This window comes from Branchiostoma floridae, chromosome 15 (genome assembly GCF_000003815.2).
Source record: "Branchiostoma floridae strain S238N-H82 chromosome 15, Bfl_VNyyK, whole genome shotgun sequence".
Taxonomy (NCBI): Eukaryota; Metazoa; Chordata; class Leptocardii; order Amphioxiformes; family Branchiostomatidae; genus Branchiostoma; species Branchiostoma floridae.
In genome coordinates this window covers 16415454-16434587 of record NC_049993.1, presented here as the reverse complement: position 1 = coordinate 16434587, position 19134 = coordinate 16415454, and the positions used below count along the sequence as shown (strand labels likewise).

Below are 19134 nucleotides of genomic sequence, written 5' to 3'. Positions count from 1 at the left end.
CTGGGTGACCTGCATTGCCAAAAACAAGAGCAGAAAAGACCTGAAGTAAAAAAAAAATAAAAAAAATAAAACAAAGAGCCCATCTCGTTTCCTAAGTCACGATGAAGTGGCCGAATCTTACAGTCCCATTTTTAAAGCCTTGCAATGTGCTTCATACAAAGTTTTTTCTGCTGTTTCTATACGTCTGAGGTGTGCTCTATAACTTCAAGAATCCGGATGATGCCACTCTGTCATCCTTGGGCAATCCGCGCAATCTTGTTTTTATCAATATCTCAGTAACTATTCATGGTATCAAATTAATTCTGGTGTCTATCCCCATGTTTTGAGGATCAGTAAAGATGAAAACACGTCATCTGCAAGATGCGGACCTTTTCGTGACGGGCACCCTAAACCGGGGCGTGATAGAGGATGATGAATTTCCGCTTTTTCAATTTTAGAAAAATGACATTGAAGACATTTTTGGTGCATTCCTTGTTGTCTCCATAATATTCCCACTTGCCTTCGCCCAAATTGACTCATTCTAGAGTAATGCGTAAAGCATGTGTTTTTGGATCAGCTTGCTGGTGGTTGTTACGTCTAGGCAGATTTGACGTTTTCACTGTTTTGAATACATATGCATGTATGCCACGCAGGCATATATATATATATATATATATCTATTTGATAAAAACGTCAAAACATGGTGAAGGCTAGAGGGTCTCACTGATACGTGTAGTAGGTGTCCGCTTGATATGCAATACCACTAGCCTGGGTACAATCCGGAAAGCAGTTCGCTCCGGATCCGGCGTTCATTATATACTATATACAGTCGCTTCTAGTCTTGACGTTCATTATACAGACTGAAAGACACCTCTTTTTCAAAAATTTTACTCGGATCGTAACTCTCCTGGCACGAAGGAAAACCAAGGAAACAAGAGTTCGTAGACCTCAGGCCTGCATGAAATGTATTGGGTTTCTGTAGACCTATTGTGTATTTTTGCCTTTTTGTCTATGGTACGTGGTTGGAAAAATGAGCTTTTTACCGTGTTGGTTGTGCACCATGCAAAAGTCTGACTCTGAAATTCCATTTTCTGAATTTGTAAGTTTGGACATGGATGAACATTACTTATTTTGGATTTCTTAAGTATGTAACCAACCACAGTACTTTGAAGTTGTTGAGACGCTACCTTTTTTTGTCTCAGATGGCCCATGCACATGTAGTTACTCCACCCGTTTCTGGTATACTTAGCCGATAGTATCGTTAAGTGGGAGTCATTCTAAGCCGATAGTATCGCATAAGAACGAGCCTTTCGACCGTCAACGGGAAGTTCTTTACGATAATATCGAAGTCAACGTAAGTCTGAACAGTCGAACCGCAGAGCTCTATGCGCATCATGTTCTGCGCAGGTTCTCTGGACAGGTCATAAGCCAGAACGCAGTTTGTCCTGGTTTGACCCCGCTGCATGCGTATAAACAACTGCCTGTTGTGCAACAAAAAGACCTCAGACCTACATAATGTTTATACTTTTTCACATCTACAGGATTTGCCCAGCACAGCCATGTGGATATTTATTGCATTGCAAAAGTTCAGCCAACGTTGTGGCCCCCGAAAAAAAAGCAATTTTCGGTCTGTGTATTTGTGATTATCTTTTCTCCAGTTGTCCGGGGCACAATCAGTTTTGTCCACAGTCGGACAGTCCAGTTCCTCACCTTCACATTGATACCAAACTTGAAGGGTAAATTTTAGGAGAAACGGTTTTGCCCCCAAAAAAACTACAGCCATGTCAAATTCCCTGGCGTCTTTTTTCGAAAGAGAAACCGCACACACTGATCTTTCACTATGCTTTACAAAACTCAGACATGATGTTTTGACGTCATTGCGCTTGCACATGAATCCTACTTATTCTGGCGTCTGGATAATGTTAGTTTTATTTTGGTGGATTTCCCGAAATCTATTTGCGACGGCAAGACTTGAGCCGTTAGTTATATAAACTTTTCCAAATGCTGGTTGAACTTGCAACATTAGGCCTGACCCCCGCGGCACGAACATGGAACGTACCGGCTGGGTTCCATCGTTCGAACCCAGGTTCGGATCAGGAGTTCGAAACAGATTGACTCAAAATATGATGAATCTTAAAAACTCTTACTTTATACTAAAACTCTGTGTCTATGTGTGTTTGATTATCATCATGTCACTTATTATAATGCATATGACAGCCACACCCATTCAGATTCTTGTACCAATTAATGAGGTCTGTGACACAATGCGAAATGTATAAAAATTGGGTCCGTCCGCAGGGTAGTGTGCTTGGGTAGCTACAACCAGACTGAAACTTCACCGCTGTGATTTGTGCATGTTCGCAGTTAATTTGGGGGCAAAACCGTTTCTCCTCAAATTTGCCCTTCAAGTTTGGTATCAATGTAAAGGTGAGGAACTGGACTGTCCGACTGTGGACAAAACTGATTGTGTCCCGGCCAACTGGAGAAAAGATAATCACAAATACACAGACCGAAAATTGCTTTTTTTTTGAGGGGCCACAACGTTGGCTGATCTTTTGCAATGCAATAAATATCCACTTGGCTGTGCTGGGCAAATCCTGTAGATACGAAAAAGTATAAACATTATGTATACCTAAGGTGTCTTTGTTGCCAAATAAGCTGTAGTTTACACCCATGCAGCGGGGTCAGTCAGTGACCCGGCGTACGACGTATTTCAGAGAATAACGCGTTCTACGGTGACCTGCGGTTCGACTGTGAAGAAGCCTCGCGCGGTGCGTGCCGGGGTCACACATGCTGTTGACCCTTGGAGGAGTAGACCTGTCCTGTTGACCCAAGATGGCGGCGCTGTGATGGCAGACGATATGTATCCACCTTCATGTTTGCTCTTTTACCGGCTAACCGCCAGGTAACCTTTACAAGAGGCTATATCAATAAAGTGCTATGTTTGTAAGATTTGATTTTGATGGAAATGGTCTGTAATTTAGAGGACAGACGTGTCCGTAAGCGAATGTTGTTTTGTGGTTACATTGGAAATTGAGTGCCCCTCTGGTTGTTTCAGCACCCTGCCTTGGTTTCATAGGAGAGCAACAGAACATTAACGATTGAAAAGGGTAACTAATGGTTTAATACATATAACGTTAATGGTTATGTGGAAAGGAATATTAGACTCCATTTAGAGGACGTAAAGTGTCCAGCAACCCTTACACCCCCCACCCCACCCAACCAAATATTATTTTGCAACCGTCCAGGTTTAGGCTGCGATGATTTTTTTAGGCTTGCATCAAACGAAAACTGTATGTTTGTATGTTTGGAACATTCAATATCATTGATTTGTTACTATTGTCATGTCACAGTCATGTAAATTGTTCATGGCTCCTGTCCGTCGTTATTTGTCAATAGATATCACCGCATAGTATATATTGGGATTTATGTCATACCTGCGATGCGAAAACGTTCGATATGGGTGTTCCGGACCATGTGATGACTTCTGTATCACACAGGTTCTAAGTTTGTATCACACAGGCTTCCTTCGAGTAAATCGAACTATTTGGAACGGGCCGAATACGGCACAGTTGACAATTCGAATACGGGATTCGGACATTAAAATTCCTGTTGTTACAATCTTTTGTTCAAGGACACAACATTTTCTCAGCTTCTGGTGCATTTCGCATTGAAATATGTGTTTTCTTAGGTGGGTATGACACGAATAAAATACAACACGGTGTATTCCGCATCACCCTCGGTCCCAGCCCTCCCGCGGGTCGAATCACCCTCCGGGCGATCCTTCCCGTGGTCGGGCTGGTTACCTAGGGTGATACGGAATACACCGTGTTGTATTCTATTTAGATTGAGTTGGATCGGATATTTATGTGACTTGTCGTGTGACAGTCAAGTAAAGTTTTTAACGTTTCTTTTGCATGTTCCCAAATCACCACTATATTTTTTTTTTAATTTTTTTTTTTATGTTTTTTTTTACTCAATGGTCACCACGTAACAAGGCCATGAAGGCCACTCAAGGTTACGGGTTACATGATTGGAACTGTAACAGCAACTCTTTGCCCTAGGTCAGAAACATCATGATTGAGACCAGCCCAATTGCTCACTATGGGTGAGGACTAACTGACCCAATAGGCGAAGCAGGGGTTGGATTGTTTGGGTTTTTTTTTCCTTCTTTGTGTTCATCGTATTCAATGTTTGGGGCTGTCAATATCGTTGGTATTGTAATATAGTTATGGGTTTACGGAAAAGGCTGGGCTGTCTACCTGGGCTGTCTACCTGGGCTGGCTATCACGTCAGGCTACTTGGACCTACGAAAGCCCATTGGGACAAAAACTGTTTTAGCAGTAGGGTTGTTTGTGCTCAATGAATACGCTATGTGTGAAGGAACTGTATGTGAATGGGCTGTATGTGAAGGAGCTGTGTTTGAAGGAGCGGTGTGTGAAGGGGCTTTGTGTGAAGCAATTGTGTGTGTTATATAACCCAGATGTTCTGGGTTCAAATCAGTTGATATGCCACCGATCTTGTGACATTGGGAAGGGCTATTAACACGATTTATTGGGCTGATTGGATTAGTCTTAAGACTGGTGGCTAGTTTGTCAAAGGCGTTCAGGAGCCATTCTTTAGTGGCTGTCAGGGTCCTTCTACGCCATACATTAAGATCGACAATTGAATCGTTGCTAGAATTGAATTCTTTTCGTTTGAATGTTCTGTCGAAATGTCGCATTGCTTACAACAATTGTTTCCGTATAATAATGAATTTTCCTCGATCTTGTAGCGCAAGTGAAATGTTTGTATTTAACAATACGGATACCTTCGACGCCAGATGGCGCAAACAGTGCCATTCATTTGTAAGTAGGCTTTTCAATACATCCAATACCATTGTGCAGTCTGTGCTCAGGTCCGACTCTTTTTTACCACAATTCTTTCTTCCCCAATCTCTGGTGGCGCCTCTATACTTAGTCATAATATTTTCATGATGGTCTAAAATGTTGTACATATTTTATGTTTTTCATGTTTGTCCATGTGTCTTATGGGCCAGTTATAGCCTGAAATAAAGTAAAGTAAAATGCAAGGGTCTAAAACGGCTGCCATTCGGTGCTAACTCAGGTGACCTCAATACGACAGCAATTACCCCAGGTGTAGCCATAGGACTTAAGGTTTTGAACCACTTACACTGGGAAGGAAGGACCCCTAGCCTTTTCCGTAAGTCATTTGCCCTATCTGAGGGACCCTTATAATTACCGAAGATAGGTACTCTTTTATTTTTAAGAGCCCTTCCCAAGTGTACAAAATCGGTGGCATATCAACTGATTCGAACCCAGAACCTCTGGTTATGTAACATACTCAGCTCCTTCAAACACAGCTGCTTCACACACTGCTACTTCACACAACTCATTCACATAATAACACACAGATCCTTCAGACACAGCTTCTTCGCTGAGCACAAACAACCCCTACTGCTAAAACAGCTTTTGTCCCAATGGGCTTTCGTAGGTCCATGTAGCCTGACGTGATAGCCAGCCCAGGTAGACAGCCCTGGTAGACAGCCCAGCCTTTTCCGTAAACCCTATAGTTATAACTGATGCGGCGGATGTTACAGATGTGATTGAACAGGTGTTCGTTGTTCGTTGTTTTATGTATGGTGTAACAACAACAGCTGACATCGTGAACCAACTGTTTCTGGTATTCCTGACAAATTTCATTCTATTTTGAATATCATCATCATCACCTGAGTTTATGGTAAATTTACTGCAACATCTGATGCCGCGGGCCAATGGTCATTGGTTTATTAGAGTCACACACCACTGTTGCATCCTTATAGCAACCATTTTGTGCTTCTTAGAGTTTATTCCTCACCTTAATGATCAGTGCAAATCTGTATGTAACTTTGATTTGGGACGTCCCTCACATAGGAGTTAGGAGAGGGACTCTGAGACACATCTGAACACATCTTGAGCACCCACTGCAGGACCCACCACACTTATCCATGGTTGTAGGGGTCAATACTGATGTGAGTGCATTAGATAAATCAGACAGGATATGCAGCTTATATACTCTTCAGTACAGCTCTGGTGTGTTTTGCATTGAGGCAGTGTTCTGGTTATGGGAAATTAACAGACCCTAAGAATTTAAAATTTGAACATCACAGGGCATTTTACCAAGCTATAAAAGGTTTAATATAATACCGGTGCAATGGCCTAGTGGGTAGAGTGTTCGCCTTGCACTCGGCAGGTCGTGAGTTCGATCCCCGGCCGAGTCATACCAAAGACTCTAAAAATGGTACATGCTGCTTTCTCTGCTTAGCACTCAGCACTAATGAGAAAGAGTATGGAAGTTAAACACACATCACTACCAGCGGACCAGCCCCCTGCTGCAGTGGCTTGCACATGTGTGGCCCAAGGGCTTCGAAGTGGAGATGGGCGCCACCCTACGCGTCTGTAGATGCATGGGCAAACTTTAACTTTTTTTTTTTTATAATACCTTGGAGCATTTTGTTACTATCCAAACAAAGGTACAAAAACAGCCGGAGCAACTGCAAAAATAAAACACCTGTCAAATTTCATAGATTTATAGTATTTTTGCTGGAAAATCCTTGATTTGTGCCAGGTGTAATAATAAAGTTCTGTTTATGTCAAATGTGTAAAATGATTGAGTACACCTTTGACCCATAGCTCGCCCAAGATTACTCAGTACTTGTACTTGTCAGTCAACAAATCAAACATGAGCAGGATATATATATAGGATCACAAACTCAAAGATGAAACTCCTGTGATAATCCCTTTATTGCATACTGTAGAATAAAGGGGGCATACTAGAAGTAAGCAAGAAACTAAGGAAGTATACATTTTCATTGTACATGTAGTGATGCTGATTGTGAGCAAAGTCAGACTGGTATTTCTTCAACAAGCAGATCTAGGATAAGTACCATTGCAGAATGTGTTTTGCCTACACTGTAAAACATGCAAAAGATCTTCCAGTTTAGGAGATGTACTATGACATTAAGTTCATAATAATATTTATAACAGTTCATGTACACCATGTGTTTCCATATTATTTTTTCTCTAGAACAGGTGGCCATTGGCAAATTGTTCATCAAAAGGAATCAGTTCATAACAGTGATGTTCTCCAGGGTATTACCTGTCTCAGAGACCAATGTTACCAGTACTTAAGTTTCACAGTATGAAGGAATGGTAAACCACAGAGAAGTGCACATGTCCAAAGTTCACCTTCAAGAAACCTACCCTAGTACCCAGACCTACAGAATGTATTTTAGCTCCAGATTGCTATTTTGTGGAGACATTGGTTGTTGTAAGTGAAGAATTCAGGTTCATAATCATGCAAATTATGCATATTTGCATGCAGATGCTTTTGGAAAATGACTGTAATCTATTTATACTATACATTATTTAAAGATACTGACTGTAGGAAACTTGAGTGATGATAATGGTAATTACAAAGAAATTACACTTTCTCCTAGTGTAAACTGTGATTGCATCTTTAAAAATGCTTCATCAAAGCAAGAAGCTTAAAAGCTCCTTGATCAAAGTCATACATTCCTGTAACAACTGATTTAACTGTATCACACTAGAGCCTTATCTAGTCTATGGGAATGTTGATAGAGAAATATATCTATATATAACATGATCTTTGAACATAAGTGAAACAATAAAGCATGATGTCCCATTAATTAGCTCCTGTGATGAACAGCCTCATCTAGTTCCCAACTATTATAAGCTAGTTGGTGCTACAGGCCCTTGGTACAATCCTGACAGGAAGGTTGACATTTTCCAGGCATTGTGACATATTTCAACATAGGTACCCTGTCCAATCCTTATCCGATAATTGTCAACTATCCCATCATTAAGCCTGCAGTGCAAAATGTGGGAAAAACAATATTCTAATATCAAACCTACTTTCAGTGGAAATGGAACTATAACTTTTTGCTCAAGTCTATCAAAAAACATGTATGAATGGCCACATTTCTTGTACATTGCAACTGTCAGCCTACCTTACCGACCATTATTTAGTTTTATGATGTTGTTTTACCTTTATTTCAAAGTTGATTTTGTCTTCTTCTTAATCTCATCATTTTAATCACTTTGTTTATATAGAGACAAACCATTCATGTCACCATGGTCATATGGCATTAGATCATTACATCATTTTCTTTGTGCAGAGGAGCTAGCACCAAAATACAAAACTGATTCAGTGACCATGACACGTCTTGTCTTCCCAAAGTTGTCCCAAAGTCAAGTTTTATCATCATAGATTATGGAAATCATTAGCCTTTACCATATATGACAGCCAGACATAATTATTCCATTTTTTGTCCTAATCATGTTAATAGAAAACAACGATCCACAAAAACAGTTTGGAAGCTAACACTAAAAAATTTGCTGTGTTTAGTGAAGGCATCTGACAATGTGTGGTCCTGAGTTACTTTCGTATATTCCTTGCTAAACGTTTCAGACCAGCAGAGCCCATGGTGTCTTTTAGACTTTCTGCAGTTTCCCATGAATTGTCATGGTGCCCATACCCCTTCCACTTTACAAGGTACTCTGTTTTGTTCTTTCTCCTCCTTTTCCCCAGCAGGGCCTCCACTTCATACAGTCCACCCCCAGTCTGAGTTAAAGCTGCCATGTTGACATTGGTCATCACATGGTAATCTGTAATACAAAAATTGACACAAAATAGACAAAGTGTTAGGCCAGTGTTAGAATGCAAAAATGGTCAATGGTACTTGCATCTATATTCTTCTGGCATTTAAGTGCAATGCTTACAGTTACCTTGTTGTCCAATTGCTGATATGAGAAAACACTAATAATTTTACATTAAAAAAAAAAAAGACCTTAAAGGAACATGTGTATGACAAATGAACACATGGTACATATGTTGCCAGTTTGGCACGTCTAATAGAAGAATAGAAGAAAGATACCGTGATAATATGCAAGACTATGATTATGAAGAAATTGTATCAGGGCTCAAAATACACATTTTAGCTTGCTTGCACATACCATAAAATTAATAAAGTTTCATGTAATATTTCGCCTGGCCCAACCATTGACTCTATCTTTTATCAGTCAAAGTAAGCCTGTTGGCACTTTGCACTGGTTAAAGGGATTGGAAATTAAGGTCAAAGACCTAGAATAATGCATGACAAATGTATCCACATTGATTAAAACTCAAAATATGATGGTCTTTATTTCCTGTACAAATCTTTCCTTCCACCTATTCAAGTACAGCAAAGAAAAGTATGTGCACAGCTCCAAACTGAAATGCACAAAGTGGTGCATGCAGGTAGTAATTTGAGCCCTGAATGATCCATTCCACCTGATGTGATTCTACCTGCTGAGGTGATAGTGGCTGATGGTCCACTTGAGGTGGTGGCTGCTGGTACACCTGAGGTGGTGGCTGATGGTACACCTGAGGTGGTTGCTGATGGTACACCTGAGGTGATGGCCGATGGTCCACCTGAGGTGATGGCCGATGGTCCACCTGAGGTGATGGCTGATGTTACACCTGAGGTGATGGCCGATGGTCCACCTGAGGTGATGGCCGATGGTCCACCTGAGGTGATGGCCGATGGTCCACCTGAGGTGATGGCTGATGGTACACCTGAGATGATGGCTGATGGTACACCCGAGGTGATGGCTGATGGTTCACTTGAGGTGATGGCTAATGGTCCATTTGTTGTTAAAACTGTATAAAGATAAAATTTCATCAACCTATCATTTCTGTCACATGTTTATAACTGCCTTGGCATGTAGTTTCTTGCTATGTTCCATTCTAATGTAATATCACAATTTCTGTGACTGACATTTGAAGGTTCTACTTTGATGCAAGACACACTTTTAACCTAAAGAATATTACTAGCACTCTGAAAAAAATCAGAATGTTGTGGCATTTTATTCACAGAACATAACACTCTTTTATTGGAGTCCACTTTGACTCACCTCGGACTTTGAACCTGTCCCTGCATGACAGTAGCAGCTTTACATCCGACTCCTTCATGTCTCTCGGTTGTTTGAGGTCAAATCCCTCCGGCAGGCCCTCCACAACAACTTCTCCCCTCCTCACTTGAGCATAAGGAAAGCCACTCTTCTTTCCTGATGCAATGTCTGAAATTATACGATCTGTGAGTCAGCTATTCCACATACAATGACGTTCAAATATCCAACAAGGACAAAGAATTTGAATGCTTTCAATGCTTCTCAGTATTTGTGTAAGTCAAATTCAGTCAAAGAACATGACAATTTGTATCATCCACAGGCAAGATGGTTTATTTAGAGAAAACTTACATTGTAACAAGAAGCAGTGTTTGCCCAGGCAAAAGCCAGGTTGTGCCATCAACAGTTCAGGTTGCCCCACTTTCAAGTCATTACTTTCTTCAAATCAGCCACTTATCCTTTATCTTGTCTTCCCATTACATGCTATTACTTTATCATATCAAGAAATAAATACAAAACCTTATCCAGGTATGTGGGGGAAAACTGCAAAGATTAAAACCACCACAAACATTTCTGCAATGCAATTACTGACAGGCATGAAACATGTTACTTACACCATGTGTTGTTGAGAAATTCCCTTGCCTCTTCCTGCAGGTTACTCTCATCTTTGCCTGAAATTGAAATGTAAATTTGTTGCATCAACCAACTTTCAACCTTCTGACTTTGTTACTATTAAACCTCACATTTGCTAGTATTAAATCTTATGTACATGTAGATCAGTTGCATGCCAATACTATTTGGGACGTTGGGTGTTTGATTCATTTTTTGTTTGTTTTCATTGTTGCATCATAAGTCTGCTAAACCACTTTGTTCACTATTCTAAATTTTTTTCAAAGTTCCTTACGCATAACAACACTTTTGATATGAGCACTGTATATTCCTATCATTTTCCATACTTACTCTCTTTTGTGAGTGCTGTCACAAACTTCAACTCAATGGTGGCATTTTCCTGCAGAAATCTGATCCCAGCATCTGTCCCCAGCCTCTTTGTCTTGTTTGTATGGTGGTCCAGTGTCATGGCCATTATGTCAACACCGCACATTCTCATCTTGGACATCTAAACACAAATTTGATACATTTACTTTCCATTCACAAACATCATACTCATCATGTCCTGTTATAATCACACTGTGACTGTAAATTAATTGCAATGTCATATGTTAGCTATCAAGAAAAATGTACTGCTTTGTTGCTTTTACAGAGGAGTCCAGCTACAAACTGTAATTGCAAATATTTTTGGATTCCATGACCATTTGAAATTTACCAGATTTTTTGATAGCGAAGGTTTTGCAATAAGTTGGAATCTACTGACAGGAAAAGAGGAATGTTTTAATATTAAACCATGTGCAGGATGAATGAATTCCATGCAGAGTAATTCTAGTAATTTGCAAACATACAAAAATAGGTATGTTCCAAATACTCAACTATATTCATCATCTGTGTTTGGAGTTTGCTCACTGCTCTCCTCCTCTCCTCCTCAGAGCAGTCAGTGGGCTTTGATGTGTGGGCCTCCAGTTCAGCAGCTCTGCTGATATAGTCTCTATACTCAGCTGTCTTGTTTTCTTTCATTTTCGCCCATGCCCGTCCAGCATCTGCTGTTACTGTCTTGCCTGAAAAGGTAATGTCAGACTAGTCACAAAGATGACATTTTAATACCCCTTGATGCCCATCAAAGACTATGATACAGTTAGAATCTGCATCTGTATTGGTTAAGCTGGTATGATTTAGTTTTTAGGCACATGGTAACTCCAGGTTATGTTACACCACCAAAGTACTTGAGAAACCACACACACACACACACACACACACACACACACACACAGAGTCTGTCACACACAGAGACTCACACATACACATACTCTCACACGCACACACGGACACACAAACATGGACAAAAACACTCATGGTGGGATTGCTGGTAGAGCAATTGTATGGAATTTTGCCGAATGAAGTGACCCTTGACCTCACTGCGTGACATCTGCTGCCTGGGTCGGCCTGGCCCGCCTTTCACTTACCCACAACCCCGCCCTTGTCGCATTGAATTTATCATTTCAAAGAACGTTAAACCGTATATGTACATTCACTGCATCGTTTGTTGTAATAGCCAAGATTCTAGTCTTTAAGGACCCTACATCGTTTGTTGTAATCATCAAGTCCTGGTCTTAGGCCGTTGATGTCTGTGCACAACCTGTAAGCCTCCACACAAGAGCAGAATAAAGAGAATATGCCCCAAACCGCGTCGATCCCTCCCTATGTCATCTCGGAGTATGTAAGGCGTAATTCAGACCAAAGCAACAGTCTACATTTTGACAAATGTTAACATTAAGATATTAACAAACCTTGATTGTTTCGAAAGAAATCAGCTTGAAAGAGGTTGTAACCACTCGTCTTCCGGTCAGACAGGAAGCTTGGGACCTTCTTCTTCTTTGGTGGTGGTCCTCCCTGCGTACTCTGCTTTTTGTTGTGGTTGTACATCCATTTCTACACAGAAGACACATTGAGTCTGTTACGATATTTATTTATTTATTCATCTCAAAACGTGGGTAGCCCCTTCAACTTGTTTGAAGTTGATTTCCAAGGGGGCCCACTACATAAATAACAAAAACGAAACGTGTTACATTCAGTAAGACAACCAGAGGACAACAAACAATATATACAAGTAAACCGAAGCGTCTTTACCAAGAACAATTTTCGATGTCAACCAAAAACGTCAACGGTGGAGGTCAGAGGTCAATGTGCGGAGGAGTGTGTCTTAGGGCATCTTTAAACTGCCGTAGAGTTGGTGCATATCTAATGTCCGCCGAAAGGGTATTGTAATATGTTGCTCCTCTGTATGCAAATGTGCGGTGGCCAGCTGTGTTTGTGTAATTTGGTTTATGAAGCAAAGAGGCTTGTCTGGTGTTATGGCTGTGTAACAGGTGGTTGTGTACAAAGGTGGTATCCAGGTATGTCAGGACAAGCCCGTTAATACATTTAAAGACCATCACACATGATAAGTGTACATGTGCAAAGTAGAGAATACAAGAAAGCGATGCAGAGCCATTTTCTAGTGGATTTTTTTTTCGAATGTAGGAGAGAAATCAACCAAGGTAAAACATTTTACATTGTCCAGAAAAATTCTGAAATACTGTGCTGATTGTCCACATTCACAAGCACCAGCTGGAATATTGACATACAATAACCAACAAACTGACATTACATCTTTACATTGAAGCCGTCACAAGACATACTGCTAGACAAGTATGCTCTGCACTCTATTAAGCTGTAACACATGCTGATATCTTGATGGTCTGTGAGGCTGCACAAAAGACAGATCATAGACACTGGTCATCATATTCTATTGAATCTGTGCATTATTGCGCAGATAAACTACATTGAGTGCCAATGCACTTACCTATGCCGTGCTTGAGTGTGTACTCAAAGACTTGCCTTTAATATTATGGCCTAGATGCTAGTTTGGCTACCTGGGCTGTACCTTAAGAAATAAAATTTTTAATGCATAAAGAAAGAAGGTTACCTCCACTGTTTTGTGCTTCAATCCTGTCTTTTCGGCAGCCTCTTTAAGGAGCTGGATGCTTCCGGGGGTCGTCTTCTCCCTCATCCCCTTCTGCCAGAATTCTAGGAGGGTTGGGACATATTCTGTCATGTCAGTCCTCTCCCTGCTATGGGGAGAAACATAATTGACACAGTTGAAAATAATCATCTTGACAACTGAAGCCGCTTAATTGCACGGCCTATTTGCCAGTGAATTTTGTGCAATTATCCGGCTGGTGTAATAAAGCGCAGTTTTCTAGCTTGACCGCACCGGTTGGGGATTTGGGGATTTGAGGATTCCGTGCAGTTAACAGAAGTGTGCGTTAATCTGTTGTGCAATTAACTGGCTTTTACTGTAGTAATGATATATGTTACGTCCCTATTATTCCGCTTCTTACTGTCAACCTTAGGTCTTGTACGAACATTTCCCATGTGTGACCAAAATTGAAGTTGTAATGAACAAGATGGCAACCAGGTATCATGAATATTCTCTTACATATCTCACTACTACCATCAAGAACTTACATTTTGGTTCATTGATTCTCTCTCTGTCTGTCTTTCTCTGTGCATCATAAAAGAATCATACTTTCTCACGAATACAAAGCGTGGTGAAATTCCCACTCAAAGGTAACGCAACAGGTCACATTTGGTCATTACAGTTTCTGGGCAATCAGGGAACAGCAGGTGTCCTGTTAAGGCTTCACAGTGATCTCGCCCGCTCCAGGTGGCCAAATTGCTAGTGTTTTCGCCCCCTCTAGAAATGGACATGCACTTGCCCCATTGGCATTTTCACTTGCCCGGGACTATAGGGCTAGTGGACTTGTTTATCCATATGGATAACGTCATCAGATTTTTTTGCCCCTGATATGATTTTTTTCTATGAGAAAATACAGCAATTTGGTACATAACGTTACCACTGCAATGAAACTGTTTTTCAAGTGTATATAATGGCATGATGGCTACAAACTCACGTTTGCGCCAATTGATATCTGCTAATGATCTGTAGTTATTACAAAATAATTGTTTTTATCTAATAAAAAATCATTTTCTAATAATTACAGGTCATTAGCAGATATCACTTCTCAATCAATTTTAGTGATCTCGCCCCGGGGAGGGCGAGATAACGGTGGGGGCGAGATCACTGGCTGTCACACCGGACGCGAATCTGTAGTCTACTAACGTTACAGTTGTAGACTACGATGTGTTGTACTACGTAACAGATTCAAGGAACAAATGTATATTTGGCCTAAGTGATGATTTAGAGTATGTTTTAAAATTTTTGGAAATAGCCAAAAAAAAGGCCGAACGCGGATGTCATCAACATGGCCTAAGGGCAGAGAGTGTTTCGCACCCATTGCCCATCAATTTCTATAGCTATTATATCTGACCAAAATTGTAATGATCCATAGTAAAAATTAGCATTTTACGGCCGACCCGCAAACATAATATGTGTTCAGAACCCTGCTCTACTTACCGGCGTTTGCCTGTTGACTGCGCATCTAACGTCGTTTCTTCAACTTGTGCCGGAACAGCCGCCACACGTGTACCGTTAACTCCTGTTGTTGCCTCGCTTCTTCCCTCGCCGACGTCACTCATTTTGTCTACTAATCTATTAGCAGACACGTAGCTTTACAGGGAAAGGTTGACGAAGGGAAATCAAGTGGACTCAGACGGTCAGTTTTTAAGGAATAAAGAGACAACTTGCAGAATCCAGGACGAAAGTCGAAGATCCACGGGGCGAGGTCTCACATACACGTGTGTGGAAATACCATTAACTTCTAGTTTCAAGTTGCCATGGTGAGGACGGTAGCCCCTAAGTAGTTTCAAGGAGGTTGAAAGAGGGGAATGAATTTACACAACTTCTAACTCTTATACCTTCTAACTTTTCTTGTATGTTGTAATATACTTGGTCCATTAACTTCCACTAAAAATATGACTTGGATTCTACCAAGACACATAATGATCGTTCCCTCCTTCAGACCCCTGCCCCTTCAGGTTGACATGTGTCTCATGGGTGATCATAGCCTGGCCTGGAGTCCACTCTTTTTCTGTTTACTTGAGAGTTCTTCTTTGTTGGTAGAAGTCATTCTGAATAAAGTCAAACTGTTGTATCCAACACAAAAATTGGACTTACCTAATATTTCGCCTGTTCAACTCAAAGGAATGAAAAAGCCACTGCTTCTGTGACGTCAAATTATGTAAATTAAGTCAGAAACACGCATAGCGGCATGGATTTCAGACACTAAGACCCATGAGCATTTCCTCTCCAAGCAGATCATAAGGTGTGATAAGATAGTATCAAACCTGGCCAAGGAAGTCAAATGGTTACCGGTGGGTGTGATACTATATTTTACGCCACCGTGGGAAATGAGGCGCCACACTGACGTTTTCAAATTCATTTTTATACTGTAGAACTACAAGAAGCCAGTTAATTTCAATTCGGTCAATTGCACGGAATTCCAAAAACCCTAACCGGCTTCCATTCACTCTATTGTTTAGTGACTTCGCTTGTCTTCAGGACGAAAAGAAAATTGACAATTTTAGCAAAAAAAAAAGGATGTCGCGAAAAGTTAATTTCCTTCAAAACAACTCTTTTGGTTTTGGAATAATTTCCGCACAACGCATATGCACTTTTTGGGTCACAAAAGCTAAAATTGGTCATTTTGGGCAAAAAGTCGAAACTTTTAGCAAAAAATAAGATGTCGCGAAAAGTCGTCCGATTTCCTTCCAACCAACTTTATTGGGTGCGGAATAACTTCATGACATGGCGTATGCACTTTTTGGGTCAAAAAAGCTAAATTTGGTCATTTCAGGCAAAAAATCGAAACTTTTAGCAAAAAATAAGATGTCGCGAAAAGTTGTCCGATTTCCTTCCAACCAACTTTATTGGGTGCGGAATAACTTCCTGACATGGCGTATGCACTTTTTGGGTCTAAAAAGCTAAATTTGGTCATTTCAGGCAAAAAATCGAAACTTTTAGCAAAAAAAAAGATGTCGCGAAAAGTCGTCCGATTTCCTTCCAACCAACTTTATTGGGTGCGGAATAACTTCTTGACATGGCGTATGCAATTTTTGGGTCAAAAAAGCTAAATTTGGTCATTTCAGGCAAGAAATCGAAACTTTTAGCAAAAAATAAGATGTCGCGAAAAGTTGTCCGATTTCCTTCCAACCAACTTTATTAATTGGGTGCGGAAAAATTTCGCTCAAAATTGTACATGCAAACAAGTGCAGTTGACACGCGGCCTCGCTTTGCGCGAGGCTAAAACGTCTCTTACTTTCGTATCTCCTTCGAATTCAAACTAAAACAGATTTACTTCAAATTTAGCTGAAAGATGCATGAAAGTGTACTTAGCTAGGATCCGAAACGTCAGATGATGGTTGTACTTTGGTATTGAGATACGTGCAGTGGAACTTCTGATAGGAAATCACGCATTTTTGACCTTGCGTCCAAATAAAAGTTCAAATATCTCCAAACTTTTTGATTGAAAGTACTCAGAAAGAAAGTGGTGGCATCATGAAAATGTATTTGACAGACTTCAATGAAAAACTGCGTCCTTTTTACTTTATATATCTAACCCTACCGGGAGTTTGGGGTAAAACCTACTTTCCGAAGGTGGGCTCTTGAGCGGGGGGAAAATGACAATAGTTCAAAGCCTTATATCTCCTAACAGAATATAGCGAGAGATAAGCTATTAAAAGCACAGCTAGATAAGCATATCGACCTACTTTCCTGAAAATTTCATTAAAATATTTCACTCCTATCTTGTCTTAGGGAGAAAAACGCATTTACGTATGATGCGGTAAAATTCCGCCCAAAACTGCGCATGCGGACAAGTGCAGTTGACACGCGGCCTCGATTTACGCGAGGCTAAAACGTCTCTTACTTTCGTATCTCCTCTAAACTACAACAGATTTACTTCAAATTTGGCTGAAAGATGCATGAAAGTGTACTTAGCTAGGATCTGAAACGTCAGATGATGGTTGTACTTTGGTATTGAGATACGTGCAGTTGAACTTCTGATAGGAAATCACGCATTTTTGACCTTGCGTCCAAATAAAAGTTCAAATATTTCCAAAATTTTTGATTGAAAGTACTCAGAAAGAAAGTGGTGGCATCATGAAAATGTATTTGACAGACTTCTATGAAAAACTGCGTCCTTTTTACTTTATATATCTAACCCTACAGGGAGTTTGGGGTAAAACCTACTTCCGAAGGTGGGCTTTTGAGCGGGGTGAAAATGACAATAGTTCAAAGCCTTATATCTCATAACAGAATACAGCAAGAGAAAAGCTATTAAAAGCACAGCTAGATAAGCGTATTAACCGGCTTTCCTGAAAATTTTACGGAGATATTTCACTCCTTTCTCGTCTTACAGAGAAAAACACAATTACCTTTGATGCGGTACAATTTCGCCCGAAATTGTCCATGCGAACAAGTGCAGTTGACAAACGACCTCGCTTTACGCGAGGCTAAAACGTCTCTTACTTTCGTATCTCCTCTAAACTACAACAGATTTACTTCAAATTTGGCTGAAAGATGCATAAAAGTGTACTTAGCTAGGATCTGAAATGTCATATGATGGTTGTGTGTAATTTGGTATTGAGATACGTGCAGTTGAACTTCTGATAGGAAAGCACGCATTTTTGACCTTGCGTCCAAATATCTCCATCCAAAACGTTTGAGTGCAGGCACTCATAATGAAAGTGTTGGCATAATGAAAGTGTCTTTGAAAGACTTCTATGGAAACCTGCGTCTATTTTACGATATATACCTCTAACCCTACATCATTTGGTGTTTGGTGTCTTTTGAGCGGGGTGAAAATAGCATTAGTTCAAAGCCTTAAGTACGCTATTGCAACTGTAGACGAAATGATATCAAAACTAGCTTTATATATTGACCTACCCGTGCTGTTAACAGCTCCGATATTTCTCAATTCCTCCGTACGTAACAATCGATTCCTCTAGTACCTGTCTTCAAAAGGCGCAAAAGTTCATGGCATTGTTCGTTTTCAGTACCCTTTAGATTCACATAGACCACGTTTCAATCAACACAGGAACATCATAATTTGAACTAGGATGGGTTGAAATCTGCTATTTTTGGTTCAAAGGGCCAAATTTAGCTTTTTTGACAAAAAGAGGGTGAACGAGATGTCAGGAAGTTATTCCGCACCTAATAAAGTTGGTTTGAAGGAAATCGGACATCGTTTGTCGACATCTCATTTTTGGGTTGAAATCTGCTATTTTTGGTTCAAAGGGCCAAATTTAGCTTTTTCGACAAAAAGAGGGTGAACGAGATGTCAGGAAGTTATTCCGCACCTAATAAAGTTGGTTTGAAGGAAATCGGACATCGTTTGTCGACATCTCATTTTTGGGTTGAAATCTGCTATTTTTGGTTCAAAGGGCCAAATTTAGCTTTTTTGAAAAAAAGAGGGTGAACGAGATGTCAGGAAGTTATTCCGCACCTAATAAAGTTGGTTTGAAGGAAATCGGACATCGTTTGTCGACATCTCATTTTTGGGTTGAAATCTGCTATTTTTGGTTCAAAGGGCCAAATTTAGCTTTTTCGACAAAAAGAGGGTGAACGAGATGTCAGGAAGTTATTCCGCACCTAATA

General features: G+C 40.4%; 1 protein-coding gene across 1 annotated transcript; it reads right to left on the bottom strand.

Annotated features, from left to right (window-relative positions):
- Positions 1 to 6402: 6402 nt before the first annotated feature.
- LOC118432469 lies at positions 6403 to 18669 on the bottom strand. The gene is made up of 9 exons (XM_035844053.1): positions 14995 to 18669; positions 13504 to 13648; positions 12326 to 12467; positions 11412 to 11596; positions 10887 to 11043; positions 10541 to 10597; positions 9933 to 10097; positions 9325 to 9678; positions 6403 to 8645 (listed from the first exon to the last, which is right to left on the bottom strand). Exons 1-9 carry the CDS (start codon positions 15114 to 15116, stop codon positions 8416 to 8418), a joined length of 1557 nt encoding a protein of 518 aa, XP_035699946.1. The 5' UTR covers positions 15117 to 18669; the 3' UTR covers positions 6403 to 8415.
- Between the last annotated feature and the right edge of the window lie 465 nt (positions 18670 to 19134).

Coding starts and splice junctions, on each gene's coding strand:
- LOC118432469 (XM_035844053.1), bottom strand. CDS start 15,116: ATGAGTGACGTCGGCGAGGGAAGAAGCGAGGCAACAACAGGAGTTAAC. Junction 9,679..9,932: donor GGACAGGTTCAAAGTCCGAG/GTGAGTCAAAGT, acceptor ATCTTTATACAG/TTTTAACAACAAATGGACCA. Junction 8,646..9,324: donor AGCCACTATCACCTCAGCAG/GTAGAATCACAT, acceptor TTTGTATTACAG/ATTACCATGTGATGACCAAT.